The sequence below is a fragment of the Etheostoma spectabile genome, chromosome 21, assembly GCF_008692095.1.
Source record: "Etheostoma spectabile isolate EspeVRDwgs_2016 chromosome 21, UIUC_Espe_1.0, whole genome shotgun sequence".
NCBI classification, from domain to species: domain Eukaryota; kingdom Metazoa; phylum Chordata; class Actinopteri; order Perciformes; family Percidae; genus Etheostoma; species Etheostoma spectabile.
Window position 1 is genome coordinate 17,274,013 of NC_045753.1, and position 13,973 is coordinate 17,287,985.

General features: G+C 38.6%; 1 protein-coding gene across 6 annotated transcripts in view; it reads left to right on the forward strand.

Annotated features, from left to right (window-relative positions):
- Positions 1–13,973, forward strand: part of vti1a (vesicle transport through interaction with t-SNAREs 1A) — a 117,180-nt gene that overhangs the window by 19,269 nt on the left and 83,938 nt on the right. For 4 of the 6 annotated variants that reach the window (XM_032503124.1, XM_032503123.1, XM_032503122.1 and 1 more), the window contains exons 4-5: positions 3,614–3,691; positions 8,945–8,965. In XM_032503124.1, coding sequence (XP_032359015.1) covers positions 3,614–3,691; positions 8,945–8,965 — 99 coding nt within the window. The remainder of the gene's footprint in view (positions 1–3,613; positions 3,692–8,944; positions 8,966–13,973) is intronic. The other 2 variants (XM_032503125.1, XM_032503121.1) reach the window with 1 other exon arrangement.

Genomic DNA, 13,973 nt, shown 5'->3' on the forward strand with positions numbered 1-13,973 from the left:
GGGTTTTTTTGTAGATAGGGAACTCTTCTTTCACATTACAAACACTGTGATTGTTGACTGCTTGAAATTAGGAATGGTCATGGTCAGGAATGTTTTAAAATCATGAATACATTTTTTGAAAACAGATGTTTTTTTAAGATTTACTTTCTTCTTTCTGGTCTATGTGGGAACTCAATCATGTTAATTTAGGCATTATAGAACCATGCATGCTCGTGTACTAAAAAGAAATTGAACACAAAGGAAAGATCCATATATTTGCTATAATTAAATAAATAGAATTTGCTGCTCAGAGGATTATGCCAAGCTGATTAGCATATCTGATATCAATTGTTATGCATGCATATGTAATTACATTTTGATGGGTAAAGAAGCGTAGTTTTTTCCGTCTGCTATCCATGTCAACAGAGGTAAAACGTGTGTTTTTGACAGGACACAAGCACCTCCATCGCTGCATTTGACGGGATGTGTAGAGTTTTAAAGGCAGTCCACTTTGCATAAAGTTAAGATGTACCTTTGTACTTTTCTTGCGTGCTTCCGGGAATAGAAGCAAATTCTCACCCAAGATTAAAAAAGTGACAAAAGACAGACCTTTCAAAAGGATTAAAAAAAGCTCTTTTTTTTTTCTTTTCTGAGCAATAAGGAATCTTCTGAAAGCGCTCATTCTTTTTTAGATTACAAAGCCTGATTAGTTGGTTTTGTCTTAAGATGTAGAGCTCAGTCTTTACATTCTGTAACTAGAATGAGAAAGTTTCAGTTTTTTTTCTTCTTCATAGAATTGAAGATTTTTACTATGGAGCAGGTATCTGATATCTGTTTCCCTGACCTCAAGAGTGATCCTGTTGTCACGTAGCAATTTTTTGCTTAACACCCAAACTTATAATCAAAATCTGTTCCTGTATTAAGCTGTCAATATGGCACAGCTGTTTATGTTTGACATCAAATGGGAAGACAGTAATCACTCAGGAATTTGTTGTTTTCCTGAGAGGGAATCCAAAAACTGAAGTGTATACTGTAGGTACAGGGGAAGTAGCGGCACACTTTCATTTCAATGACATTTTCCATTCTTCATACTTCCCTTTGTTATCTTCATACTTCCCTTTGTTATCTACACTTATCTACATTGCGGAAATGCTTCACACATTCATCTGTTACAGACAGCTATTTAGAAATACCAAAAAATCCCTGCATATGGTTTGAAGGCGACGTAAGCCTTAACATTCAAATCAATGCTTCTCCCAGGCTTCCTCGTCTCAATTACTGCTGGAGTCGTCTTTCCCCCTAAGTTGCACTGCAGCTCTTTAAGATGAAACTCGACTTAAATGGAATATGTGGGTGTTTTTCTGGCAACAAATATGTATGTGTGTGTGTGTGCCTTGTATACAAGTGTACATGCTGACTTCAAATTGATGCTTATTGTCTTTCTGGTTTGACTCAAATCTGAAATGCCTTTTGATGTCCAGGCCGCAGCACAGTGACCACTTACTGACCTCTGCACCGAAGATGGAGCTGACAACAATTACTGACATGAGAATAGAAATTTAAAATCAGCATACACGTTTTTTTTTAAAAAAAGATTCTTTTTGGGCTTTTCCGCCTTTTTAATTGACAAGACAGCTTGGAGAGAGAGGGGGCAGACATGCAGGAAATGGTCACAGGTCAGACTTGAACCCTAGACCTCTGCATCAAGGCATAAATCTCTAAATATATGTGCGCCTGCTCTACCAACTGAACCAACCTGGCCACACATCAGCATACAAGTTAGTTACAGTTTTGGATGATCTAATTTTAGAGGGACAAAATATGATCTCTTTAATTATTTTTTAACATACCAATACATTCTCTGTAGACATTTCAACAAATGAAGGGTTTCAGAAGAAAGGGGGGGAAAACATCTGTAATCACGGTATTATGTATTTTAAGCACCATATAGGTTGTTGATTCTGATGACAAGAGTGTTGAGGAAGCAAATTGAAAAACTAAAGTATGGATGGATGACATGTGGGTGGAGGTGGGGGGGGGCAGGGAGCAATGTTGTATTTGATTTGAGTCCGTGCTGGCGATCCTCTCTTTTCCCCACAGTGGGCATTCTGTGGTTAGCTTAGGTCCCTGTGGTTGAGTATTGTTTGGGTACGCGCTTTATCTAATGGGTTTTGCGGTCTGGGTCAATCAGGCCCTCCGTCTAGTCAGTAATTACTCCAGAGCACTGTGGCCCTCACCATCACGATAATAACAGCCACATCACATCAGCCATGACTTTCCACTCAGTGCTCCAGGTTATAAGGGGAGACAAAAAAAAAAGACAAAAATCAACTGGCTTTGCTTGTGATGGTTCCAAAGTTATTTCAATCAAGGAACTTTATATCATCACTCATGAGGTTAGAATGGGCTTATCCAAGTTGGATTTGTGCTTCTCTTACGGAAGGCAGCATCAAAGTAAAACATGCAATAGCGTCTTCAAACTTTTACTGATAATAGAAAGATACGGGAAAGAAAAAAAAAAAAGTCCCCACCAGGTAATTAGTGTCCCTTCACTGATTCTCTTACTTTGTTTTATTTATTAAGAGTCGAGCACTAAGAAAATATTGAAAATGGAAAGAATTTTTGTTGAGAAATAGTGATATTTTTCTTTGATTTTGCCCACCTCCTGCAGCCCACCTAGAAATTCTGTCAAGGCAGGGAGAGAAAGCGATGGAGGCTTAGTAAACACTTTCTGTGTCTGCTGCTGGTGTGTATTTAGTTTAGAGGGCATGCCAAGAGACTGCTTTTCCATGGGTCGGGCGTCTGTAAACAAGCGGTGCAACGGCAGCCCACTCTTCGACAACCGGAGGTGGCACGCTCTGAAGTGTGTGTCTGTGTGTTAGTCTTTTTGGGTTTCTTTTTTTTTTTGGACATGACATTCCCTCTTATTCTAGCCTATCTGGAGGCAGAGAAGGAGAGAGAGTAAGAGAGGGTTTGTGTGTGTGTGTGTGTGTGTGTTAGAGAGAGGCAACCCCAAATCCGATGGGCCGCCAATGGGTGATGAATTATTCCCTGTCTGACTCTCAGCATTGGTGTTATCACAGAGCCTGCCACTGCACTACGATGACAGTGGTGACAACTCCCAGAAAAGATTTAGCGCTGACAAGTGATACTTCCTCACAATACATGGCCCTCTCCCCTGCCCCCCTGTTCCACAATGTCTCCATGCACACAGGGTGAGGTTTTCATTCCTCAACTTATATTTGTTTAAGTTAAGAAACTTGTGAAACTTGGCACTTGTGCCATCACTTCTGTGGCACAAGTGCACTAGGTACAGTAGATCACCTTGGAGGAGGCATGGGCACAAACCCAGAAATGCTTGTTTTCAGTGTTGTAGGGACACACACACACACACACACACACACACTCTCACACACTCACACTCACACTCACACTCACACAACCTGCATGTGTATGAATCAGTTTGTCACAAAGTTCCATTAGGGGGCTCTCGTGCTTAAGGAATGCCTGTTGTGTTTTTGCATCAACAACAGAACTAAGCCATATTTCCCCACTTGTTTTCTCTTTTTCTCTCCCCTGTTTCTCCCTTCTCCTCTTCTTTTTGTCTTTCTTCCTTATCCTCCTCCCCCTGCAGAAAAGGTCACGTATTGCCTACAGTGATGAGGTGCGCAACGAGCTCCTGGGGGATGACGCCGGCTCCTCGGAGAACCAGGTGAGGTGCTAATCAGGGGCCCAAACGACACCAGTGTGGGTGGCTGACTGGCCCCAAGGGTGAGGAGGTGGGCCCCTCATAGGGGCCATCGAGAGCTGACACCGCAGTATTGTCACCAAGTCATGCGGAAGGAACACTGTTTAATGCAAAGCTGGGCTGCCTGTGAGTGGGCTCAGGGCATGGGACCAGTGTCTGGCCACAGCCCGATTGTGATTGACACACAAACATACACACACACACACAGGCACGCACAAGCTTACACACGCACACATGCACACCTAAACACAAACACACCATACAACATAAATTTCAATCCAAAAACCCGGCCTCCCCACCCCAAACGTCCCACAGCTGTTCTCCAGCCGGGTGTGGACTTAGGCCAATAATAGATCCTCCATCGAGGTCCATTCACAGACATACTAAATTTGTTAAATCTTGTTCGCCGTCCTTTCTTTTTAAACTCCAAGGGTGGTGAACCTGCACAATGCTGATGCTCAAAATTACTAAGAACGCAGGTTCATATTGTTGATTAAAAACTCTAAAAAAAATCACTGAAATATTTGGTTCAGTACTCCATTCAAAATTATCCTTTAGCCCCTAAATACTTTAATTTATTATTTAACAGCTCTTAATCAAAAATCTCAAATTCTATTTGTGGTTTTGATCTATTATCTATCAACATATTCACAATTGGTTTGTTTATTAAAAGACGATGACTGACATTTTGTTTGAAAATCAGTTCAGTGAATTTGAGGGCTATAAACAAGAGATAAAGACCACATTAGCAATTGTCATTCATTGTCAGCAACAACGTCTACAAAAGATTTGCTCACAGCAGTTATGGAAGTGGCAATGAAGAAGAAAAACAATTATCCTGAATTGTGATCTTAATTACCCAAAATATGGTACATTTTCTTTTATAGTTAATTTGTCATGATTTTTGTTTTTTTGTTTTTTTTGGAACAAACGTAGAACCGCATCAAAACAATGACACCAACATATTCAGCAAACAGTGCTTTAACATTTAAGACACACTTACCAATTGCTCACCTGCACAGCTGCCACTCATATGCAGCCAATCTCAACTCTGACCAAACGTCTTTTGACTAATTATATATTACCTTTACAATCGCTGTCAACTTGCAGGGGTTACTGCGTCTCAATGCACATGCACGCACTTGCGCAAACTCACTCAAAATCACATGCAAATAAATACTTTGCATTTACATGCACACTCCCAAAAGAAAGAAGACAAAGATGAATACTCCAATACCTATTTGCACATTTAGTTCCACGGTGCTTTATGGGAGTATATTTAGACGATTCAGAGCTAAGCAAGGCTAAATAAAGTTGTTGTTTTTTTGAACGGTTCCCTATTACCATTTCAATGATGACCCATGAACTACACATCTAAGAAACATATGTATCAAGAACCAAGATGCGTAATTGAAATGCATATTCCTGGCAAATTAGAGAGACACAAAAGTGAGTCTGACATTTTTTGTAGAAGTTGGAAGGAGATTTGCTGTCAGAAATGTCACGTTTGAGACACTGAGGAGTTCTATCAACATCCTGTCAAGGAAAAGGGAAAAATGAGCACATCTCATTCCATTTTAATTTTATTTCCCATTCAATATTTAAAAAGTAATATTTATAAATCTAGAATTTACACTACATGATCTCAGAAACAAAATTGTTGTAAAAAAGTATTAATATAGAATTGATATTATTGAACGATGTTATACATTTAAATTCTACATTTTTGGAAATTGCAATTTTATTGTTGTAATTATCATTTAATTATTCTTGACAATAATTTTCACATTTTTTTGTATTTTACTGCAAATTATTGTATTACCTAATGTAAAACAATAAAATGTTTTATTTATCCATCCATACACACATGGAGGACATGTCAGGAAAAGTAAAGGTAACAGAATGTGACATTTAGATCTGTGAGCACTATCCACAGCTTCATTCCTAATTCTCAGTTCACATCAACATAATAATGTTGATTATGAAATGTAAAATTAATTTAATTTAAATAATGTAATAAGGTATGAACTATATTTACCCTAAAACATATTTATCTTTGGGAATTTAGGCAAAAATCTAAGCTATACTAAATGAACTTTCATTTCTTCATTTTATTTATTTTCCCAATTTCTGTGACCAGACTCAAAACCTTAAGCCTTATGTTTAAAACACACAATATCAATTATTGAATTGTGAAGAACACAGAAATAATTAGCAATAATAATGTCTGATGTGAAACTTTACAAATTTTTTAATTATACATTATGTCTAAAACATGCACACAAAGTCTCAGAAAAACGTCCTGCAAAAGCAGAATAAATAGATGGTATGCTTTTCTCTTTTTACTCCCAGGTGCCGTATTTACCTCATTTTCATTTAAAAACTTGTGGAGATAATACTTGTCTTGGTCTTGCTGTGAGTGGAGTACTCCGAACTTCAGAGTTTTTTATCTAACGAGACGGCGGTGATAGGAGAGGGGAAAAGATGGTGGGGGCCGGGGCAAGTCGGTCAATTTAATTCCTGACGATCTGAAAGAGGTCAGGATCATTTCATATAGCCCTGGCTGAGCAGATCATTACCAGTCACAAATCTGTTGGTTACATGGCAAGGATTTATAGCTAAGTAAATAGGGAACCGTCATAAGTTCTGAAAATGGCGTATTGGCCCTGCGATAATGGCTAAAGGACGATTTAATAGAGTTCGGCATTTATTCGTTATCTGTATGCCGACAGAGACTGAATTGGCACTATCACTCTTTTTTTTTAATAATGTGGTAGGCTACCATTGCACATTTTTTCTTTCTGTTTCCTCTGCATGCAACACACGCACCAATGTTGGTGCGACACCACACATACACACACACACAAAGCAGCAAATGCGCACACATTTTCACACACGAACACTATACGGAATAGTTTCGATTTCAGTCACAGCAGAAGGCTTGGCCACAAGAGATTGTGCTGGTTTGAGCCGGCATGGACCAGATTTTACAGGCTACAAAGGAAGCAGATTACCACTTGTATCGAATTCCGTATTGGATAAAAAAAAAAAAATCTTTTGTTTGAAAAAAAAATTGCTGATTATCATAACAGAAAAATTGCAGCAGTGCAAATTTGAATACTGGCTGGCATCACAAAAACACAAGGAAAGGCGCTCATGCAGGAGTAATTATAACATTTACAATATTCTGTATTTACTGTTCTCTATCTCTTGAGCAACGCGAGCATCGTTGGCTGTACTAAAGAATGGATGCCAAAGAAAAATAAAGCTAAACAGGAAGGAACAAGAAACGCAGCTCAACATGCTCCTCATATAGTTTTAACAAATCCTCTGCGAGCACTTGCAATCAGTCAGGCAGCACAAATGAGCTGGAACAAGTTTTGTTTGGTACCCATTGACTGATGGCTGAGCTGGGGTGAGGGATCACAAGATCTGCTAGGTTTTTTTTTCAAGCCCCAAATAAGCACATCCACAGTGTAGTTTTAAACTTTGGTCTCTTCAATAATGCATTCTTAGTGGGGAGTTGTTGCTTGAGTTAGAGAAGACACTTTCCACTCTTAAGTGCGTCTTGTTAGTGCCGACATTTTCAAGGGAAAGAGCTGTTTAGAAAGACACGCAGTCATACTTGTTTACCTCCGACATTAGAGCTATCGACAATATTTTTATATTTGCAAAAACAATTTTTTTTATTGGTGGAAAAAACTTAAACGATACAAGAACTATTTTTGAGATGCTTCTAAAATTACAGAGGGGGAGTGCTGTTACAAATGCAAGCTTGTAACGTGTGAAGTACTAGATATTTTAGACTGTGTTTTTTATAGTATAGATTCCTCCAGAATTTATTACCATACCACACATTTCTTTGAGTGTGTTTACCAGTGACGTAATATAAATTGGGGAGAAAAATGTATGCAGTACAGTATTGTCTTTTAGTGTTTAGGATTTCAGTATAATAGGTGCAGATGTTAAATGTTAGTTATTTGATTTATTCTGGCCAGAAGAGCTGGTTAAAGCAGATGATGTTTAATTTCCCCCTCTTTGTCAGTTATTTTTTAACTTTAAAGGTTGCAATCAAGCTTGTAATTCAAGATTTAAGAACTCTCACTTTTTTAATATGATTCACAATTATTCCAGGCTCACAAAATTTAAAAATAAACAGGACAAGTAACATTGGCCCTGAGCCTCCTTTTAGATCTGCTCATCTTTAATGTTGGCCAGAAAATGTGGATTTAAAAAAAGAAAAATCACTTCCTATAAGGCTTACAAATCAAAACATTTGACCTCTCCTTTTTCCTGCCAACCGTGTTGCTTTCCCACGATCACCCCAAGCCTTCTCTTCACTTCTCTACAGCCCTCACTTAAACAGGCCAGGGAAGCAACCTTTTTAATTGTGATTAGGCATAATTAATGGCAAATGGGATTATTTCCCCTCCCTCAAATGTCTGATTCATTATCAGTGATGCAAGGCTTTCTAGGACAAGGAATAGGAATAGCATTTCTTATTTACTTCACTTTAAATTTGCTATGCTCTTTCATCAAAAATGTATAGCTATGCTAAGATTCATTTTTCATGATCTGTGGCTGTCCCAATAATACGCTGCACTGTATGCACAGTGGTAGCCTCACATTGCTTTCCATACATAATCTAAACAGCATGCACCTTTTACTTAGATGCATAAGCTACATGAAATATTGACAACATATCAGCAATGATAAACAGTGGTGCAAATGGAGTGGCTCAGCATTTCTCCAACTCTGTTCCAAAGGGCACATATTTCTTTTTATCCCTTTCCAGAGAATTCAGCAAAATGACAGATGCAGTTTAAAATGTGGAGGAAAAATATTTAGTAACTGTGCAGACTATACTTTACTGATTTCTTCTTTTCTCTTGCTGTATTGACTTCTGTAATGTGACGTCCTTGATAATCTTAGTTGATATTGCAAGTCGAGCGATCCATGCCATCTCTTTGTTTAATGTGACAGCACCAGGACGTGATCTTTGTTTGTTCAAAAAGGCCTCCCAAGCGGCGTGTTTAGTTTTCTTTAATGTGTTTGTCTTGTGACTTTCCAAATGCTAAACCTGCAAACAGATAAATCGTCAGGTTAATTCTGTACCGAGCCACATGACTGATCTTCCTCCTGCCATGTTTCTGCTTTTTTATCGCTCCTTCACTCTCTCCATCTTTCTCTCTTTTCCCTTTTGCTCTCATGATGCAGTTGATAAAGTTACGTGAAGAGGTAAGTGCTTCTCTGCTCGCACAGTTTAAATTCAGCTTTCACAATGAAATTTCAATTTGCCCTGCTTTCTCCTGTAGAAAATTAAAAGCAGCTCATTTGGACTTTTTTTTATTATAATTTTTTTTTGTTGCATGTCTGATTGAACAGCTTACAAGCCAAGCCAAAGATAATGAATTCACTAAAGGCCAGTTTCTCCAGTTCCCTTAAATATTATAAAGATAAGATATTATTTCCGATATGCCTTTTTTGAAGACACATATTGAATGATGCAGGTTTTAGTTAATGGGCCCAACACAGATAAACTTTTCAAGAGGCATTTGCTGCTTGTAAGATTCACTGTCCCTTAATGTTCTCGAATGGAGCCACAGTAGTTGCTATACATTAATAACGGACTGTAGATTATTGAAGATTAGTGAACTCAAACTGTGCCATTTTATTTCTATATATTTTATTGTTCATATTCTATAATGTGCATTATAAGGTATCATGCACAAGGAATGAAATTGCTCAAGTCATTAAGTATCAACTCAAGTGTTATTGTTGGTGAAAACATGTCAAACGGTCAGTTAGTGTACATTGCTGGCTCATAGATGATGCTAATATGTGAACATGCAACACCAAAAAAAAAAACTGGTTCAGCAGATAAAGTTAGCGATGATACACAGCCAGTAGAAACAAAAATCATAGTTAGCTTGTTACTTACCAGATTAGCTTACCAAATACCATCGTAGGGTTTTTTGAATTAATTATGAGCAAGTAAGAATCTAAACTAATTGGCACTTATCATTTTCAATTGATGTAACCTTTCATAAACGTGTCGTATTCAGTTCCATTAGCAGAAAGTTTTTTTCCCTTTTGTGGTAAAAGCACTGATCTTGGAATAAAATTGTGGTTCCTTGAACTTTGGTTGTTGCATTATCTGCATTAGCTGTAACTATGATACACATGTGCTAATTGGGTTGCTCCACTCATAATTAAATTCAAATGAACTTTAAAGTGAATTTATCTTTCAGTAAAAAAAATATTTGATGCAAATATAATATTGGACAGCCGTGACACCCCGTCCATTTATTGTGTTTCTTTTAAGACTGACACTTCGAGTCCAAATATCATTTGAATAAGCAATGCAGCAAGCATCACAGTTTGAGTCAGAAAAGGTGGGTTATTTAGTTAGTTAGTGATATTTTTAAAAGCATGTAAACTGTAACGTAGTGTATTTGCAGCCTTTTAGATTGTTCAGCCATATTGCTAATAGCTCAAATGCCATTATACTCTAACTGTAATGTATGGTTTAATAACACTGTGATGAAGTATCTATCAAATATACAATCATAATGTGTATCATTAACACTCAATAGTTGTGACATGTGTTAATTGATACTCATGAGGATCATATTGTAGTTAAGGTGTATTTCCCCCTAATTGCGGCAAATTTAGTGGTTTGCTGTTTTTGGAGTTGACATTATATTGCTCATCCTTTGAAGGTGTAGTAACAGTATGTTGTTAAATGTGCCTTTGACTGAGACCATGTTCAAAAGGGCCTCTGCGGAAGCACAGTAATTTGAATCCTATCAAAGGCTCACCATTCACACCTATCCATAATTTAGAGCGCCAACTTGGCCCAGATGCCATGTTATCACGTTTTTTTCTTTTATTTAGTTGTACTTTTGTTTCCCCTTCTTCTTCCCACCTTTTTGGTCCATTTCCTCCTAGCCTGAGGGTCAGAAGACAACCTGAGTTACCTCACCTGTCTTCCCCTTTAGGAACGGCCCAATCTGTGTATTCAGGCTTGATTCTGCGCCTTCTTCGCCATTGCACTTCTCCATTGCAGTCTTTTACCCTTCTGCTCTTCCTGCATTTGTATCAAAGGCGTGCACAGCTTATACACACTTGAGCCTTGCTTTTAAAAAACTATACTTTTTTTTTCTTCAGCTGAAAAACATGTTTAAATATTTAGCACCCATATTCACAGCTGTTTGACACTTGTAATTCCTCGTCTTACAAGTCCCAAACAAACGGCACAGAAGATCACACAGTCAGTCTGAATCACAGCTGTCATCATTATTCACTTTGACTCTCCCCCACCCTTATTGAAATAATAAGGAAATCATCTGAACTTTGGAAAATGGTGATAGTAACTGCCTGTGTTTGATATTGAAAAAAGGAAGGAGAGCGAAAGAAGAGGGGAGCTATTTCTTTTGAGCTACAGCTGCATTGTTCTGGGGCTCCCTGTTAATAACTTACAACTGAAGAGTGTTTCTTGACGTAAAAAAGCACAACAAAAAAACACCATTTTCGTGGTTCCTAAGAAGATCTTTGTTCAAAATGTAGGTGTCAGATGAAAAGGCATACATGCATAGGCAGAAATGGTGGTGGTGGTGGGGTGCACCAGTGCAGACATGCTATTAGATATTTATCACATATTGTATTTAAATCCTTTGCTAGAAGTCTCCATGAGACCGTCAGATATGATTGTGACGAAACCCTCACATGGTCTTAAGTTGATTTATGGCAGATCTGAATTGTAAGACAGTATTCAAGCTTGAATAGGTGTTAGTGTATGCATGCCCTAGTCTAAGGATTTCATGATGGTTATATCAGAACCTCCGGGGTCAAGCCTTGATATGTGACGTTGTAGCACAGTAGGGGCTGGCAGCCACTTTGCATTTTGTTCGACAAAAATGCTGACAAGGATGTCTTGGATTTTTCTTGCTACTGTAACTGCAGAATAAAACCATAGTCAACCACGTTGTTTTGGTTGTTGTGTGATATTTGTATATTGAAACCAAATTGCTTTTCTGTAGAGTAAGAGTCGCCTCATTTTAGATGAAGTTTCTAGACATAACCTCTATATCAGCCTCATCTGTGACTACGTAATGTAGGATGTTTAGCTTTCATTGTACATGTTTCTTGTCATTATTTTCCAAGGTACCGTCCTGTGTCCATGTCTGTATTGTTTCATTATTAGGTCCATCACAGTGAGCCATTACTGGATTCTTAGTGGCTGAACTCTCACCCTTTCCTTCAGTTTCTGTCACCGTCAAACTCGGGCCGCATTATTCTAATGATCACACACAGATATACACCGCCACTGCCACCACTACCCCCCAGCAGCCCCCTCCCACCTCGCACACCCACCCACCCACACTCACCCTCCCCTCCCCCCGGCCCTAAAAGAAGACAGAACGAGAGAGAGCAGAGAGAGTGAGAGAGAAATTCAGGAGGAGAAAGCTTTGAAGTGGCTTTCCATCGCAGTGAGTCTGCCGGCCGTCTCCCCGAGACGTGTCACCTTTGCCGAGAGGGAATAGGAAAATCACGTTTCGAATGGTAATGATAACATACTAATCACTTGAGCTCTTTGAAGAACCCAGGGAGTGCGCTACTCTGTCAGTATCCCTGGCTGCCTCATGCTCCCAGGCACACACAGGCACTGCAGCCATGGTCTAGCAGTATAAGCTTAAGCATTGCATGTCAATACGTCCCCTCTGATCCATAGGGGCTCATTATAGCCCAAGCTTGGTATCCATTTTCTCCCACGAGCACACTGCCACCATCTCTGCTGATGCCACTACCACTTCCAAACCCATGTAACCCCTCCCCGAAACCCTCACTACCACACCTTTCACCAAAAACACACCTTGCATCCTGTCCTAGTGACGTTTCCTCATCACTTTCCTCCTACCAGCAGCCCATTTTACCACACATCCCCTATCCCTCCATCCTCCCCCTGCCCTCCCTTTAACTATTGAAAAGTATCTCTGCAATTTTAAATGACATCTGTCAGCGGTGCGAAGAAAAAGGAAGCAAGGAAAAGAAGAAAGTTCAGAGGGAGTTTTCTCCCCCCTTTTCCCATCCCTCTTATTGTCAAACTTTGAAAAGTGTGTCGTTGACTTATTTTTTCTTCCGTGCACGTTTTTTCTATTTCCTCTGAGTGATTAGCTGGTACACATTTTGACAGCCTAACCAAAACTAGAGATTTCACTTCTCTCCCTGTCCCCTCCGTTCATGTGATGGGCTTACACCCTTGTCAGAGAGGCGGGTGTCATTCGTTGGGTTGTTTTTGAGTGTCAAATATGTTACATCTGATCAGTTTCTTAACACAGCATATTAGAAAGGTCATCAAAACCAGCAACATTCGAGTAAACATTTAAGCCCTGCATGTTTATGCTGTTTATGAACCCGCCTTCTGAATTCAGTTTGGATTTAATGAAAGCTGGGTGGATACATTGGACAATACGGGACTATAGATGTTATTTAAAGCTATGCGTGTAATGTGTGTTACATAGGTGATTGAAACTTTGCACTGAACAACCATAGATTAACAATAGACTTGAAAGTTACACTTTGCCTCTGCCTAAAATAATAGATTGTATGATGGTGATTGACTACCTTTTTATGTGGAAAAACTTGAAGGTAGTCTTTTAAATACATTCAAATTTTTGGGTGGAAATTTGTAAAAAGTTGAAAGTAGTCAGCAAAATAACAGTTGAGTCAATATTTAAAATCAGCTTGAAGCAACCTTGATGATTAAATAGAATAATTGCATTGAATTAAACAACTTCAATATAATATATAGGCATTATTTGAAGCAAAGAATGATCAAACAGATGCTTTCATGATTAACCCCCTTATGGTACAGTACACCAGCATCTTTTAATGAGAGATGCAGTTTATTAGATCTTAGGAAACGTGTTAAAAACTGATAAATGATCAGAAACAAAGAATCAATTTAATGTGGACAATTGTAAAACACCATAAAACACTCAAGGTTTCCACAGTACAGTTAGTTACAGGTTGTTGCTAACTGTATCATCCTTTTATAAGAAATCTAAAAAAATCTTACGTGATTGTCCAAAACATAGACACACTTTTTTGAAGTGGAGGAACCTCAATGGGAAAACTCCGTTAAATAATGAACTAATATTGTCATTTTTAGGCAGTTTATTGCAACCACAACCATAGTGTACTCATAGTTGGGAAGCCTCTTTTTGTACAATGAATTGAACAA